Source organism: Strix aluco, chromosome Z, assembly GCF_031877795.1.
Source record: "Strix aluco isolate bStrAlu1 chromosome Z, bStrAlu1.hap1, whole genome shotgun sequence".
NCBI lineage: Eukaryota > Metazoa > Chordata > Aves > Strigiformes > Strigidae > Strix > Strix aluco.
In genome coordinates this window covers 93,724,841-93,741,968 of record NC_133971.1, presented here as the reverse complement: position 1 = coordinate 93,741,968, position 17,128 = coordinate 93,724,841, and the positions used below count along the sequence as shown (strand labels likewise).

Here is a 17,128-nt window from a genome sequence, read left to right as displayed (position 1 = left end):
GTACCTTTCCTCACTTGATTCAGGTTCTGTGCAGCTGTGATAACAGTTGTGTGTATGCTGCCAAGGTGGGAGCTTTCAAGGTGTCGATTGTTGATGGCGTGCAGGAATTAGCTGCGTGATGGACTCCTTTTCTTGACAACAGGCGTCATTTTCTATCGATGCATATTCAGTTGGAAAATGTCTTTTTGAATAGCTTGTCAACTTGACACTTCTGTTTAAATTGTGAACTCCTGCAGTTTTCCTCACTCGTAGCAGCCTTGATACTGATACAGCTGTGGCACTGTTCTTGCCGAGTGTAATTTATGAAAATCCAAGTGAGATGATGACTGAAGTATATAGCACAGTAACTTTGAATTTCTCTGTTGAAGATGTTATTGTCCTAAGTATGTTTGAAAGAAAATATTTTTAATGTCTTCCTATGCGCCTGTTTTCTAATTTTCAATAATTGTTCAAGGTAGTGAACTAAAGCTTTACTGATGGCTAATTTAGGGCCTGTATATTTCTTATTTGTACAAAAGACTTTAAATGTTTCTCTCTTCTTTTTTTTTTTTTCCTTGAAGAAATGAAAATTTAGAAAGGGATTTGCCAAATAAAGAAGATGGGAGCAAACAGCAGCAGCATCAGTGAGCTTCCAGAAAATGAGTACTTAAAAAAATTATCAGGAGCAGAGCCCATCTCCGAGAATGACCCGTTTTGGAATCAGCTGCTGTCCTTCAGGTTTACCACTCCAACAAACAGGTAAGAGGGTGCTTGTTGAAGAACTAAACTTTGATAATACATTTATAGAAGTGACAAGTCTGAAAACAAATGAGAGGTTATGTTAATTATTACTGTTTTAGGTAGCAGAGGAATAAATGCCTATGTAAAATAGACTGTTGTTTCTAAATTTGGACGCTCTTTCTACCACCTCTTCCATTCCTGTGGATCTCTTTCTTCTTCATAAAAGCTGTAATGGCTATTCATTCTCCTGGTAGCTGGGAAAGATCAGAAGCAGGGTGGTAAAGTGTTGGGGGAGAGCTTTTATTTTTTTTCTTTGGTTGTTCTTTTCTGGTTGTTTTGGGATGCTTTTTTCTTTGAGAAAGTTTCTGGTATCTCTGGAGTTGCTGAAGACCCCAGTGTGTGATGTTTCTTCTCAACTTACAGTGAATTGTACATCTTCCATGAATTAATTGTAGGTTAGCTGTTGAGTTTCTTAGTCTCTATGGCTTTCCCCCCCCCCCCTTTTATATTTTAAAAAGAAGCTTGGCACGTTGTCTCCATAAAAATATTTTCTAAATATCTAAAATTAAAATTTTGCATGTCTTTTCACTCTAGCAATTGGTGTAGATAGAAACAGAATTAATACTTTTGAGATGATCCATAGCACATCTCCAGAAATAAAGAACGTAAGTCCTTGTGACTTCTGTTAACCTAAGTCCATTGCTAAATTCATTGGCCTGTGTGTTGGTTATCAGTCTTACAAGAGCAATCTGTATTACTTAATACTTCTAACTATTACTTAACTGTTCTTACAGTTGACAATGTGACCTGATACTTTTCTGTCAGGTGAATGTCTTTATTTACCTTCTTTATTATTAGCAGTATTTCTTTGCAAAGGGCATAGCTTTTTCATAAAGGATCATAACAAACTACATTTGAACACTTGTGTAACACGTTGAAATTGGCCACAATGTGTTACTGCTAAAATTGGGAACACTTTTAATCTTTAATAAATTGGAAATGTGTTTGAGAGCTATTCTTCCAATTTTATTTTATTTTTTTTGTTAAAACAGAGCTCCTGGCAAAATGAGTGGTGGTCAAAGGCATTTTTCTTTCAGAAGGTGAAAAACTAGTGCAGATTTATGACTACCCTGAGCTCCCAAACCTTGAATATAAATTACCAATTGAATGAAGAATGGAATACAATTTCTAGTGGCATACAGTTTACATGTTACATGACTTACCTCTGTGCTGCCTTGTGCACAGTAGCTTCTGAAAGTCAAGAGATGTGTTTATTTTCATAACAATTAGGAGCAGATCTGGTAGATAATATGTGTCTCATACTATAGTGCCTGTGAGTGAGTCAAAGTTCAGGCAACTGGGTGGGAAATGGTTAATATATACCACTGGGAGGCATTTACTAGGCTATTTTTGTAAAGAGTGAGGAGGGGGAAGGATTTTGACTTCTCCATGGAGAGAATTGTTAGAGGGTAACAAGAAGACAGTGTTGTGAAGGGTTGTGAAGCTCATAAAGGGTGTTGCATAATTGTCACTGGGTGAGAGAACAGTTGTTTTTTCTTTTAAGATCCTCTAAGAGGCAAGAACTGCTTACAGCCACCTGTGACTAATGAGCTGGACAATATTCTGAGAAGTCATGTCCCAAAAGCAGGGTTGTTTACCTGGTGTGCAATACACCAGTATACACAGAGAGCAGAGGTATTTATTCCATGCCTGCGCAGAGTGAGGTGCTAGGTGGTAATTCCACAAAGCCAGCACACTGCACCAAAGAACTTCAGTGGGTTTATATGCTTCAGACTACACAAACATACATTTACTGTAATGACCATTGGGTTGTTGCTTGTTGCTTTGCCCCATATTGGTTAACAATGTGCCTCGTCTTTGTTTAAAGTTACAGTGTCTTTTAATTCTTTAAATCAAACTCAAAGGGTGAGGGGGGGCACATCTTCTTGGTCTTAAACTGAGTCAGTGGTCGCAGTCTTCCTCTCCTCCCCCCTTCCCCACCCTTATCTTCCCCCAATTACCTCCTGTTTTTGCTGACTTAATGCATCTCAGACAATCATCCAGCCTTTGGCTCCTTTTGGGGCAGGATGTTCCTCTCTTAACTAATATTTTAGCTCCTCTTCAAAGGTGTGGTCGTTAGCAAGGTCTGCATTATTTGTGCAAAGTTGGAGTAACTCACTCCCTTATCTCTTGGTTCCTTCTTTTGACTGCAACAGTCTTCAGTCAATAACTGACCCTGTCATTGTTCTGAGTTCAGAATAAGCAGAGTAGAAAAAGAGACATCAATATAATACTGCATTATCTGTGGCTTGGGATATTTTTTTTTTTTAAGGGAGAAATAGTTATATGTAAACCCCCAGCAATTTCTTTTAATTGTTCTACTGCGCCTCCCTCCCCCACCAAAGTGAAGGAGTCATTCACAGGTTCTTTTGCAGCTTTATTGTGCCTATTTTGTGGAGTCAGATCCAGTGCAGAGTAAATTCGCTTTAAAAAAAAACCAAACAAAACAAAAAACCAGCCAAACAAACAAAAAAACCAAACAAGAAACATAATTTAAAAAGCAAGCAAAGAAAAAACTGATCCAGAAGCAGGTTGAAAGTTTAATTAGCTGAACACCAGATGGTGCTCTTGCCTGGCAACTAGAAGAGAATTATTTTTAGAGGCATCTTCTGTGCAGCTTAATAACTGGAAGGAAACAGAAATTTTCCATTAAGTTGCATCTACCTGAGAGAACCGTTTGACAAATGATGTCAGATGATGTTGGCTGCACAGCACTCTCAGCATTGTCTAAATCAGATAACCTTGCCTGCAGGAACAGAACAATAGGGGTCAATGTTCATTTCTGAGATTGAAAGCTTGCGAAATATCAAGTTAACTCTGTTTTGTTTTAATGAGGCTTGAGTGTAGGTCATACTTTTGACAGGAGCAAGATGCTAATTTGTGACTGGTATGGAAAGGAGCCAGTTTTCACCTGTCAAACAAGACACAGTTTAAGGTTTTCTTCTCTTTTCAGGTTGCACTTTTTCCAATTGTCTGTTGCAAAATTAGTGACTGTTTACAAGTGTTACTGGGAGCCATAAAAGTTGTGTGTTGTTTTCCTGGAGGTAACTGTTGATACTCAACAGTAAAAGATCTATCCTACTTCCTCACATTTTTTCAAAGATGTGACTGAAATGATCCCCAGGGAGAAGAGGGCTGTATTCTCTGAATGCTGCTTTGGACATATGTCTGTTCTACATATGCCAGTGCTATAGGGAGAAAGGAGGAGAAAAAACATGAAAAGAGGAGGTGGTAGGAAATGACGTGGTAGTAGGAAAAACAAGCAAGCAACCAACAATAGAAAACCCAACCAAAACCCAGCAACGTGTGGGAGGTGGTGTGGCTGGGGTAAATTGTCTTCTTTCAGTGCTAGATGCCTGACAGATTCACCGTGTTGTCAGGAAACCTTGCCCTGTAGGAAGACAAAGGGTACTTTTGATACCTTTAAGGGAAATTTGAATCTGTGTGTATAAGGAAAGCTTGTGAGGTTTTTAACACTTTTCCATGTATGCTTTTTCTCTTGTGAGGAATGTGTGAATAATGCTTTGCTTTACAGAAGCTGTTCTGAATTAGTCCAGGTACTGCTGATCACAGCTGCCAGAGGAAGATCTTTCAGGCTGCCAATCAGAGTTGGATCTTCCGAGGACCAGTAGTCTTTTAATCCTCCAAACTGAAGCCCAGGGCCTTGGCTTGAGAGTTGGTGAATTACTGGCTTTCTACTCTGAGAAAGATGAAGTCGTGATGCTATATCTGCTCTTTTAATGTCACTGCTTTCTTTGCTCTTCTTTTCTGTCTTAATTTTCTTACACTTTGCTTTTCTCAGCACTTTGTACTCTTTTCTTTCTTTGTCATTGTTCTGCTTCTGTTCCTCTCTGGTTGATCTCTTCTTCCATTCATCTGTTTCTCATTTTCCTGGTTCTCTCTCTTGCCTTCCATCCTCACCTATACCCAATTGTATATGTTAATCTCTCTTCCAGTGGTTTTCTGTATAGGTCTTCAGCATTGCTCATTTACTCAGCCGTGTCTCCTTTGCTGGGTTTATTTTTTCAGTCCAGTTAACTTTTTCATCTGTTTCTCTGAAGAGCACAAGGTAGTTTATAGGGGGAAATAAAGTTTGTCTAGAACCAGTGCTACTGACTGCAAAGTTGCTGTGTCTCTGTTACCAATACTGGTGCAAGATGCTCTTGCCCTTTCACTATCCCTTCCAGTGTTTATTCAGGTCTGCTGTGAGTTTAATCAGGAACTAATCTGTCTGAAAAACAACACAGCAAAAAAAAGTGTTTGTCTTTGCAGCCAAGTTAATTCCCTAGAGTGATTCGTAGCGTGGCACCACAAAACAATTCTGGCACAATGAGGGATTGATTTTTGGGGCACAGCAGACTGTTGGGCTGAAAGGTGGTCTTGCTTAAACCTCGTGTGCCATCCAAAAATGAATGTGAAAGTGCGTGGTCAAAGCAGAGCTGGCAGCTGGGAGTCTTAACATTCTGCTTTTCTGGGCTGTTAGTTCTTCCTCTTATAATGTTGATTTCTTAATAGTTAAGCAAGTATTAAGAGGGAATATTAAGTGAGAGTAATTCTGGTCAGTGCATTCACAAACTGTGATTATGAATCAACCTTTAGTAATCAGAAATAAGCTGATGGTGAATCCCTACTCACTGCTTGTGCACCACCCCTGGCGTGAGCAGTAGTAACTGCCAGAGCAAGTCTTGGGTATTGGGGAGGTACAGCGACTAGGGCCTTACACAGTTAAGAAGTGGTAGGAGGTAAGTGATATATGCACAAGTGATAGTAAAAGGAAAAGCTACCAGCAATAGTTTAGGCTGCCTTGTGCTTTTCTCTGTAAAAGGTATACTGTGATCTCCTTTTCTGTAAAGCAGGTCACAGATGCTAAGCAGGTAAAATCCCCTTGGACTACAGAAGTGTCTGCAGAGAAACTTCTGGTTTCAGCCATTAGGATGTACTCACTGGTCTAAATTCTCACTCCTGCACGTTCATTTTTTTCTTCATGGATCCTTATTTGTTGCACAGAATGGACTCATGGGAGCTGAATTAAAGTTGGATAAACCCTCTTAAATCTGCCACTTCCTATGTTTCAAGTGGCTGACTTATCAGTCTGAACAGTGTTTGGATATTGTAAAAATAAAATACAGCTTTTCTGGATGACTTTTTTAGTTATTGTTATGAGCAAGAGCTGTGATGTTTGCTTTGAAGTCTTAGCTCTTGGTTTAGGCAGGCCTTTATGTTTGTCTGGCTCTCCTACAAGTTGCTACCAAGAATGCAACCTCCTCCTTAGCGGTGGTCTTAGTTACAGTTCTTTTCTGATGGAAGACTTAAAACAGAGTTAACTTACACAGAACTTGCTGAAAATCATGTGCTTAATATTTACTGTTCCGCTTTGTTCCTTCCCCAGAGTTTTTAATGAGTGGCTGGTTCAAGAATACTGTACATGAGACTTTAATGGAAAGACATAAAAATGAGCAACTTTTATGTTGCCTTAATGTGGTACATTTTTAAATCGGTACAATAAATTATATGCAGCTTTTTATTCTTAGGCATCTTTCCTCCAACTAGTCCATTAAAGTCAGCCTTCCCACAGGATGAATTTACTGAATGGGCTGATCTTCTGCTTTGTATTCAATGGCAAAGAAAAAAGTTCTACTTAGAGGAAAAAACTGTCAGGAAAGCTGCTCCCTTGTTTTTTTCTCCTCCTCTTTTAGAAGGGGTAGTTGTCTGCTACGGTTTGGGTCTTATTCTTACCATAATAAGGGAATGTGTCATGGTACGGACGTGTTTATAATTACAGGTTTTATGCAGAATACTTTGTCTTGCCATGTTAAAGTATTTTAACAGTAGTCACTGTCACTTTGAAACCTTTTATATTGTGACCTTTAAAATAAAAGCAGATAAAACCGCATTCTTCAAAGATGATTGCTGTCAGGAAGCAACTTTCACTGTCTTTTATTAATTATGGTTTTGCTGAAGTCTCTGGGACTGATAGTAAATGTAAAGTAAGGCGACTGAATTCAACCACTCTAAAATAACTCCACTGATTTTTTCCCCCCTCCTCCCCCGCCCCCCCTCTTCTTTTTTGGAAATAATGTTTTTTTACGATATATGCCAGAATAGCTGACCGTGGCATCTGGCTTTCTCGTAGTATGAAGCCAGAAATAAAAATATGCAGTCAGTGAAAACTGCTTGGTGGGGTGTTTTTTTTGAGCAATAGACTGCTTAATTTACCATTCTTTGCCGCCTCTAGAGTGAAGCTCCTTCACTGCACTGATCATAAATAAAAGTTCTGATTCTCTCCGAAAATCCTGACCTGAGGAATACGTCTTTTCAGAGGCTTTCTTACCGAAAACCAGCTTGATGAAGAAACTTCCTGAACTATGATCAGTAGCTGCAAAGTAATTAAATCCCAGCAAAATAAGAAAACACTTGAGATAAGATCAATTATAAAATGACAGAAGAGCATTTTCAGCAAGACAAAACAGAATTTGTATTGTCTAAATACTGTTTCAGTATTATGTTTTACTTGGTCAATAGTCATTGCCCACACATATGATAGATAACACATAATTGTCACTCTTCTTTGTGAAATATAAAGAGGCAGTTTTGGCTTCTGTTAGTATTCCTGTATGAGTGCGTGTGTGTGCGTTGAATTCCCAAATAACATTTATATGATAGTACAAGTGTGAGGGATTGAACTTTTGTATCAGGAAAAGGAGGTGAACCTCTGCTATCAAAGGGACAGTATTTGAGTGTGCAAGTTTGAACATAATTTTGATTTCTTCTCTTGCCTTCCTTGTACAGAGTCCTTATTCCATGACATAGAGGTGTAGTGGTTGTGCTGTCCTCTCTCCTACAGAAGGGGATTATCCTTGATTACTCTTCCCTTCTGTCTCTGATATGTGATACCTGGTGTTACACAGATCCTTCCTGTGTATAGGTGCATTTGTAGTGACAATTTGTATGCAAAATGTTCTTACTGCCTGCCATGTCAAGATGCTACAAGAGAATAATCACTGCCACTCTAAAACCTCTCATGTTTTGATACCTTTAAAATAAAACAAGATAAAACCATTTTCTTTTAAAAAGTCTGTGCTGTCAGGAAGCAAATTTCACTAGTAATTACAATTTTGGTGAAGTCTGTGGGCCTTACCCTCTGCATAAAAAATCAAATAAACCCTTCCTTTTATAAAGGACTTTGAAAGTGCGGGCCAGCAGGTCACAGGATTAGGCAGGAATTCCTGTGAAGCCTGGAATTTTTTCCTAAAGTGTGTGGGAAGCAGTCCTGCACCTCCCGCATTCGCTTGGATCGAAATGAGCCAGTCAAGTCTGTGTGGTTAAGTACCTTTCTTTGAATCCTTAGTGTTTTCCCCCTGTGCTCACAACCTGTTTGAATCCCCATTCCAGGTGATACCTTTTGCTCATGCCTCGGAAAATTGTAGAACTGGTAAATATGGTTGGAATATGTACTGCTTTCCCCAAACCAAATGGTTTAGTTCAGGTAGTGACAGTTGAAATACATGATTACATGTACAAACTCACCCAGGTCACTGTGAGCGCGATATTTAAGATCTGCAGCCTGAAGCTGGTGTTTGTTGCCACGTGCAAGTGAACATCTTCCAAAGTGATGTCTGCTCCATGGTAGGGCTTACTGGATGTTACTGGGGTACCTGGTTTCTCCTTGTGATGCTCAGCAGTGCAGTCAAGCAGCAGGAAGGTTTTATGTACTTTGCTGCTTGTTTATTGCTAGGAAATGGTGTTTTTTTTTTCTTGAGAGTGTACTAACAGTTCTCATAGACCAGGGGATATTTTACTCCTCCATCCCTAATGAATCTCTCTTCTATTTTTACATGTTCTAAAAGATACTGTCTTTCAGAAGCTTCTTTTCGCTTCTGAAAAAGCATGACTTTTATTTTCCCAGTTATTGGTAGGTAAAATTGTGGAGTGGAAAATGTGTAGGATTTTTTTTCTTTTCTTTTCTGAAAGGTTGTTTTCTCCTGGACTCTTGCATAGGTACTTTGTTACAGTTAAATGTATTATGTTGAAGGGGATCCAATTTAAATGCATTTTAGACTTCTTTTTGTCCCAAGTAGCGAGCTCCTAAAGTACACTTAATCATATGTATACACATATATTTGTCAACAAAGCATTCAGTATTCCTCAGGTCAGGGTTTTCAGAGAGAATTGTAACTTATATTTGTCATCAGAGCAGTGAAGAAGCTTCATTCTATCAGTGCTTCCTCTGGTTGATAGTGCTGAAAAATAGTTTGAATACCTCCAGTGGTGCTCTGTGGATTAATGAAGGGACGGGTGCTTTAGTGTTAGGTTTCCATTCTTATATTCGGTCATCAACCAGATGTCATCTCCACAGGGACTGTAGAGCAGAGTCAATACCACAGTTGGTTGTAGCATTTCTTTTGTGCCACCTTATGAATCTTTGGCATTTTCTGACTGTTAATATAATGTACCTTCTGTCTTCACGGCACAAAAAAAAATAGGCAGACAGCTTTGCCCGTGTCTCTTTTCTTTCCAGTTTAAGGAAAGAAAGCTAGGCTTTGTCCCGGGTTCCTGGAAATGGGCTGCTGCTTTTGTACCCCCTGCTACACCCTCTCTATGAATCCATCCTTGGGGATGTCGCACTAGCGTTACTACTTTGAGTGTAAGAGCAAAATTTCACTGTTGTATGGGCGTTGGGGCAGTGTTTTGCTGTAGTTCCTCCTCGCTAGGTGTTTCTATTGCGTGAACTGAAATTTTGCGGATGTTGTTGCCTAATCTTGAGGATGGCAAAATTCAATTCTGTGTTCTTGTTGTATGAATAAGGGGGAGCGGGCTGTAGTTAATCTTTAAGCATTAAACTTCATTTTGGTAGGAGAAAGAATGACTCAAGTGTTAAAAGCTATGCTGAAGACCTGAAGGTCTTGCTTGGTTTGCCGCTGTTTTTGATCCTGGCAACCTGTAGAATTTGGGCAACTCTGCAGAGTTTGTTTGAGGACTTTGTGTGGTTTTTAATGAGTCAAAGGGAAGAAAAAAACAACCTGTAAGGATGCTATACTTGAAAACCTAATTGCTTAGAAATTAGGGGAAAAATGAACCATAATGAAAAGCTAATGTCTAGATTTATGGTTTAAGTCCTGGAGCAATTACAGTAATCACTCGGGCTGTATTAGAGTAGTCCCTAGCGTCTCTGGATAGTGGGAGGTGGATCGTGTGTTGGATTACAATTATTCAGTGCCTAAGAACTCTCTAGTCAGCTGGTGTCCGATATAATATTCACTCTGCCTGTCAGTTCTTAAGAAGGAGTACACCCTGATGAGAAGCAGCCAGCTGGACAAATTTAGAAGTTATTTTTTAAAAAAAAAGTGCAAAAAGTCCTTGTTTCATATAGACCTAGAAAACTGTGTTGTCTGTAGTTCCTGGTGGGGTGTTCTAGTTTTATGCCATTTGTTTTTAATTACTCTGCATGTTTTTAGTGCTGAAACAAGAGACCACCTTTGAGACTAAGTCTAATATTTTTAAAGTATATATGAAAGTCTAAGTTTGTTCTTTCTGAAACTTATGTTTCAAAGCAATTTATAGGAGAGGAAAAAATGCTGATATTTGATATCAAAAAAAGCCAATCTACATAATCTAAAGTTGTTTTAGGATATTTAGCTGTAGGTGAAGAGCTGTCTCTGCTGTCAGCTCACTACACAGTAGATAAGTCTGATACACAGGAAAATTTGCAGCCATTTTAAAACTTAATTTGTTTGATGTCTCTGTCTTGAAGCATTCCCTATTGAAACATTTTGAAATAATTTTTCTGGCTGCTGTTTCTACCCAATATCCTTACCTCCTCATCCAGTCCTCAGGGAGTTCGAGCACAGCTCAGTCGAACTCAACAGCTTCCATGAGCATGGCTCCACGTGGACTTTCAGCAGTGGAGTTGGTTTAGGGACTTCCCACACAGCACCACAGCTAATCTCAGGTTGATGCAGTAGTTCTTGGGACTGTGCTGTAAACTGGATTACTGTCTAAATTTAAAAACAGAAAGAAAGGGGACTGTTTTCCCCCACCACTGCCTTTGAGAAGTTCACTGGCAGAGCTGCAGGTAGTTGCCAAGATGGTGTTGAGCAGGTGGGACAGAGAGAGTGCATGCGGTACCATGCCCTTTTTGTGTTCAGTCTCTGATAGTTTGATATAAATCAGGTTACTCATCAGAAAATATAATGCTTAGGAAGCAATAGCGACATTGGCAATCTAATTATGGCAGTATTAAGTTTTGCAATATTTTTATGAGAGGAGTGCTTGAACTGAGGCCATACCACTGACTTTTATAGGCTTAGTTACTATGCAGGTTTCATCACATTGCTACTTTCCTATTTATTCTGAGGGTGGTGATTTTCATACCTTTAATTACAAGGATGTAGTTGCATGAACTGTGAAGTTGTTCAGTGTATATTACATATTATGTTATGTCTGCAAGCATGGAACTGTTTGGGGTTTTTTTGACTGGCTTTTAATCTGGGGAACTTCAGAAGGACTGCCATTCCTGTAGGTCAGACTGTATGTTAGTTGAGTCTGTACAGAGGCTGTACAATCTTCTCCAGTACCCTGAGCAGTAGGGCCTGTAGTGATAGGACAAGGGGTAAGAGTTTTAAACTAAAAGAGGGGAGATTCAGACTAAATAGAAGGAAGAAATTTTTTACAATGAGGGTGGTGAAACAGTGGAACAGGTTGCTGTTTAGGTGTTAATACTGGGACAACTTCACATTGCATTAGACACAATAGGAATATTTGTCTTTTTTCCCATCTGTTAAGGAGAAATATACTTCCCATGTATTCTTCTGTTTTGTTTTTGAGGATCAGTTCCTCTGTACTGGTAGGTTTGTGGTGATAGAAGTGTATAAATGTCTTTTTATGTGTTTGACGCAGCTGGTGTTTACTTTCAGTGGTTGCTGGCGGGTTCTGCTTTAGTGCTGTATTGTTCTTTTCAGCTGATGGTTTTCATTGAGGCATACCAACAGGCAGTTAATGAAGTTGTGAAAAATTCGGTGTATCTGATATGATTGTCACATTAATATAATAAGTTAAAGGAAAGTGGTGCTTAGCTTGAGGTTAAATGTCAGGTTGAGGATTCTTTATGCTGTTTAAAAAGATGTTGTTTCATATGACAGCTCTTGTAAAAAAATCCAGTTCTTTCTGTCGGCTGCTGTTCCACGTGTATTTTCAGTGGCATCGAGCTAAGCATGGCAGCATTGAAGCCACAAAGGTAGTAGTAACACAAAAGATGTAGTGACATCATTTCACTTTGACAAACAATTCATTTTTTAATATTAGTTTCCTGTTTTATAGTCACTGTACTTCAAATGCATGTTGTACTGCCTGATACTAGTATGACCAAGCACTGGAATGGGTTGCCCAGAGAGGTTGTGAAGATACTCAAAAGCCACGTGGACGTGGTCCTGGGCAATAGACTGTTGGTGGCCCAGCTTCAGCAGGGAGGTTGGACAGGATGACTCCAGAAGCCCCTTCTCACCTCAACCATTCAGTGCTTCTGTGGTATTTATGTAAACCAGCTAATGGTTTGGTAAAATTCAGTGCTTCATAGGAATATTTTACTACTGTTTTGTAATAAATTTTCACTTCAAGTACGGGAAGCCAATTGCTTGTGTAACCATTTTTATTTTCTTTTCCCCCTCTCCTAGTGCTGACTTAAAGCTCTTGGAAGAAGCTACAATCTCAGTCTGCAAGTCTTTAGGTGAGAAATTGTGACATCTTTTTTCCATGTGCTTGATCAGGAAAATTAACAGCATTCATGTGCACATCCCTGTCTCTGGTATACTTGTCCAGTCTACTTGTATGTGTTCCACTAGTAAGATTAAAGAGTGTGTTATATCCCAAACTTTTAGAATCTTCCATCATTAACTGTTTTGTAGAACTTGAAAGGACTGAAATAATTCCATCTCTACTACCTCTTTTACCCATTGCCCTGTAAGCTGATCAGTTAGGGGAAAGAATTAATCAGAGGATGAAATGAAAGGGTAATATAAACACGATCAGTGATGTTTCAAGAAGGTAAAAGCTAGTTGTGAAAACCTGCCCAGTTTTCTGACAGGACACTATTGTGCTGTAGACAAGACTTGGAAAGGAAGCACGATGAGCTCCATATTTGGGGTATTTTAAATCTAGGATGAAAAGTATGTTTAGAGAAAAATTACGGAGTACTAAAGCATGTGCTGGAGAATCTTAAAAGAAGAATAACAGCTTTACAGAAAAACAGACATACTGTGCTTTATGTAGAAATATTTAAGACATTGAAATTTGGTTTCATTCTATGTATTGTTTCAACTAAATAGTGTCAACTTATGAATGCTATATAATCACATTTTATTTTTTCCTCATCTAGTTGAGAAGAATCCTCGAACAGGAAACCTTGGGTCGTTGATTAAAGTCTTTCTTTCTAGAACCAAAGAGTTAAAAATTTCAGCAGAATGTCAGAAGTAAGTACCTGAAAAAAACCTGTGTGCCATTTCAGTTTCTAAATGTTCCTTTTGCTTCTAGCTCTTTTGATTTTTTTACTTTGCTAGTTAACTTTGCTAGGCCAAAAGTTAGAATTCTCTTATTGTTGTTTGAAACAGAACACGTATCTAGTGTTCTAAACAGAGAAGATTAAGTGTAATAGGTAAATAGATTGCTGGGGAAAAGACATGTTTATGTTCATCCTGTGTGTTACATAAGCACATGTGTGTACAAATGGTGTACCTTCTGGTTACTATGGGTTTAGAATTGTTTAAAAATCACCTGACCTTTTTAAGCTAAATCTTGATGTATGAACTAGTATTTTATCTTGGGAATATTTTAAGTTGGGTGGATTTGAACGCACAAACTTCTGTATAAAGACATTGCTTTCAAATCATATCACGCAACTGCCATTAGTTTTCCTTGCCCCTTTCAGCAGTAGGAAGTAACTCCAAGAGGTTGTGTGCACAGCACTGTATAGTTTTTGCAGGAAGCTTTCTGTGATTGTTCCCCTACACCCATAGACAAATGACCAACTCGCATCAGATCTGGGGATTCAAAAAGGAAAACTTTCTTTTTAATGCCCTCTTGCTCCCAAGACTGCCCTCAACATTTTTGCTTGTAGCTGGAGAAAGAAGTTATTCCTGGCTGGATAGCTCCTGCTGCTTTAATCCAAAAATACCTTGAAAGTACAGCTTTGAGAAAGAGTTTGACTATATGCTGTTGTCTGGACTTCCCAGCCGTTGCTTATTGGGACTCAAGAAACCATAATGAAGCTATATTTCACTCACGTTTGGAAAACCTGGAAAGTAGCTCTGTGCGTGTTGTGTAGAAGAGTCTTGTTCCGTTGTGCTCTTGAAGTCCATTAAATGCCTACAGTCATCTGAAGGCTATTTGACTGGGAAAAATATTAAGGTTCCAGGAGCTAGAGTAACTTTCATACTGAAGCTGTTACAAATTTTCAGATGTCTGGGTGGCTTGAGTCTATAGTATCTAGAAACCTTTAGAAGTACACTGAGCCATCTGGTGAGCTCTTCAAAGAGTGATACTTCTGGCAACTGTGGTGTTTTAACAATACAAAGTTAGGAGTAAGATTGTATTCTCCTGGGTGAAGGAAAAAAATACTTTTTTAAAATACGTTTCTAGTTTGTTAGCTGTAGCATCAACTGAGGAGTCCCTGCTTGAGCGTGTTGGCTTTTTCCTTGCTTCAGCTGTAGGAACCCCTTTGTCTACTCTGGCATATATTTTCTTGTGATTTTTGATGCATGTTTGCAGGTTAAGCATTACTGATTTTTGTTTGTTTCTACTTCTTTTCTAGTCACCTCTTTATCTGGCAGGCTCACAATGCACTGTTTATCATTTGCTGTTTGCTGAAAGTATTCATCAGTCGAATGTCAGAAGAGGAGCTGCAAATTCATTTTACTTATGAAGAGAAAGCACCAGGCTCATACGGTAGGTATACACTAGTGTTAGTGAAACAAATATCCCACAAGAAACTAAAAAGTTCTGCTGTTTGTAGACGTGGCGCTTAGGGACAGGGTTTAGTGGTGGACTTGGCAGCGTTAGGTTAATGGTTGGACTCAAAAGATCCTAAGGGTCTTTTCCAACCTAAATGATTCTGTGATTCTATGTCTTGTTTAGACTAAGAAGCCCAAACTTTGCTTTAAAAGTAGAAATGAAGTACCAGTGAGGTTACATACAACATACTTACTGTTGAGGACAACCTGTGAGATTGAAAGTATGTAGTCAATAGTAAAACTGACTGGCTTCCTTTGGGTCTGAAGTAATTCAGTGTAAACAGTCTTCCTTTGTATCATACATGTCAAAGAGAACACCTTCAAAATGTAATGAGAGAGCTTTTAATGACAGTGGCTATTATCTTCTGCTAGAATTAAAGCGAGTGAAATGTGGAAGAACAACCAAAAGTATCTGACTGGATTTCCCTCAACAGTCTGTCCAGCAAGGACGTGCATTGAGAATGCCTAATAGCTGCTTGCTCATTGAATAGTGAAAACTCTGCATTAAAATCTCTTTAACTCCTTGGTACCTGCTGTTACTGTAAGGAAGTCAGACTTCTGGTGCCAAAAGATTGTGCTACGTGTTGAAATGGTTTAAGGTATTTTAAACTATGATGAATAATCTCCAAGAATGAAGTCAGCGAACTGGTGCATTAGAAAGTAACGCCTGCTTATAATAAGCTTATCACTGCAGACTGCCCATGGGTTTATACTTGGTTTAAAAAAAATTGTCCACCTCTCGCTTCAGTGGCATAGTGTAGCACAGTGGAGTGGATGGAAAAGCTGAGACATTTTGTTAGCTTGAACCCCTGCGATCTTTATTCCTTACTCTGGGAACTCTTTGCAGCATGGTATGAAAAGTGATTCTTGTCGCTGGGGTCGATTCATGGTTTATACCATGTCTAGTAGCACTTGACTGTAATTCACAGTGACATTCATTAGCAATAATTTTGTGCATATTGATGGCAAATGTACTTAGCAATTATCTTTGAGCAGATTGTTCGCTGGATGTTCTTGATTAGGAAGGTAATTGTGTGTGGTCTGCTGGTGAGAGCAGGGGATGGAGGCAGGAAACGAGCTCCTCCTCGGCCCTCCCCGCTCTGCCCTGGCTCGAGTCTGCTGCTGCTTTCGACTTGGGTTTCCAATTGGAGATGGTTCTGGTGACCTTCCTCAAGGTATTGAGGTTCATAATGTGCTGTGTTTACATAGCCACAATTTTTGGTTCCTAACAAATCTTCACATAGTTTTTTTTAAAATATGTATCGAGTGTGGCAATAAGGTGAATGCCTTTCTATAGCTTTTATTCTTAACTACAGGAAAAGTGAAGTGTCATTAATGGAGTGTAATAAACTGCTGTTGTGTTGGGGCCTGTTAAAGTGAGCAGAAAAAATCGAAATTTTTTTTACTTGTGTTTTCATAATTAAGTCAAGTGTAGCTTTTTTTGAATTTTTGTTTTTTATTCTTTGGAAACTAGAGCATGCCTTGTTATTGTGATTTATTAGTACGTTTACTAAATGAACACTGTCTTTGGTGAACATGCTTTTTAAAATTATAAGTTCTTCTTAGTTGTCCTTGCTGTCTTTCCATTTACCGGAGCTTGATATTATTTTTCTATTCTTCAGTTGCGAGCATGATAAAACAAACACTATAAAATACATTATTATATAAATTATATGATGTAAATTAAATATCCATATAGATAAAAGCTTTAATACAGTGTCTGAATTCTGAGGTACTGTTTGCTTATTTTCTTAATGGCTGGTGAGTAGTTACTGGAAAGAACAGTACAACCAACCAACACTATAAACAACCTCTCTCTCCTGTGTTCTGTTTTTGTATGCCTTGTTCAATGTCACAGCCTTCTGAGAAAAGGTAACCGTTCTTTTCAGGATCATCTTAAAACTTCTTTGGAAATCACTGTGTGGTGGTGTTTGTTTCCCTGTTTAATCTATAAATATCACTTCTTTTTTTCCTTGTCATCAGAGAATTTATCCTAGTACCATGTTCTCTGAGTTTAAATATAGCACCTGGGCACTCAGAGTGTGCGACTGCAGTGTCAGCACATCAGGCTGCTCAGCTGCAGTCAGTCAGAGCATCAGCACCTGCTGTGTGATAGTTGGTAGGTCGGGCAGAAGTGTGCAGCGTATGGTAGTAATGATGTATGGAAAATATCCTTGTCCCTGGCTGTTCTGCAGTAGGTCTTGTATTTTGACAGGTTATATATGACACAGCTACTATTCATTAGTTAACATTTTTTATAACTGTCTTCTTTGGAAGAATTCTTCTCCCAGATTTTGCAATTCATATGCTTTCACTTTTTCTGAATATCCTATTTGTGCTTTTCCCTG

The 17,128-nt window shown here is 38.8% G+C and overlaps 1 protein-coding gene across 4 annotated transcripts in view; it reads left to right on the top strand.

Moving 5' to 3' along the window:
* Nucleotides 1-17,128, top strand: part of DYM (dymeclin) — a 226,709-nt gene that overhangs the window by 11,986 nt on the left and 197,595 nt on the right. For 3 of the 4 annotated variants that reach the window (XM_074812049.1, XM_074812048.1, XM_074812050.1), the window contains exons 2-5: nucleotides 561-738; nucleotides 12,450-12,502; nucleotides 13,151-13,244; nucleotides 14,582-14,715. In XM_074812049.1, coding sequence (XP_074668150.1) covers nucleotides 599-738; nucleotides 12,450-12,502; nucleotides 13,151-13,244; nucleotides 14,582-14,715 — 421 coding nt within the window. In that variant the 5' untranslated portion in view covers nucleotides 561-598. The remainder of the gene's footprint in view (nucleotides 1-560; nucleotides 739-12,449; nucleotides 12,503-13,150; nucleotides 13,245-14,581; nucleotides 14,716-17,128) is intronic. The other variant, XM_074812051.1, reaches the window with a different exon arrangement.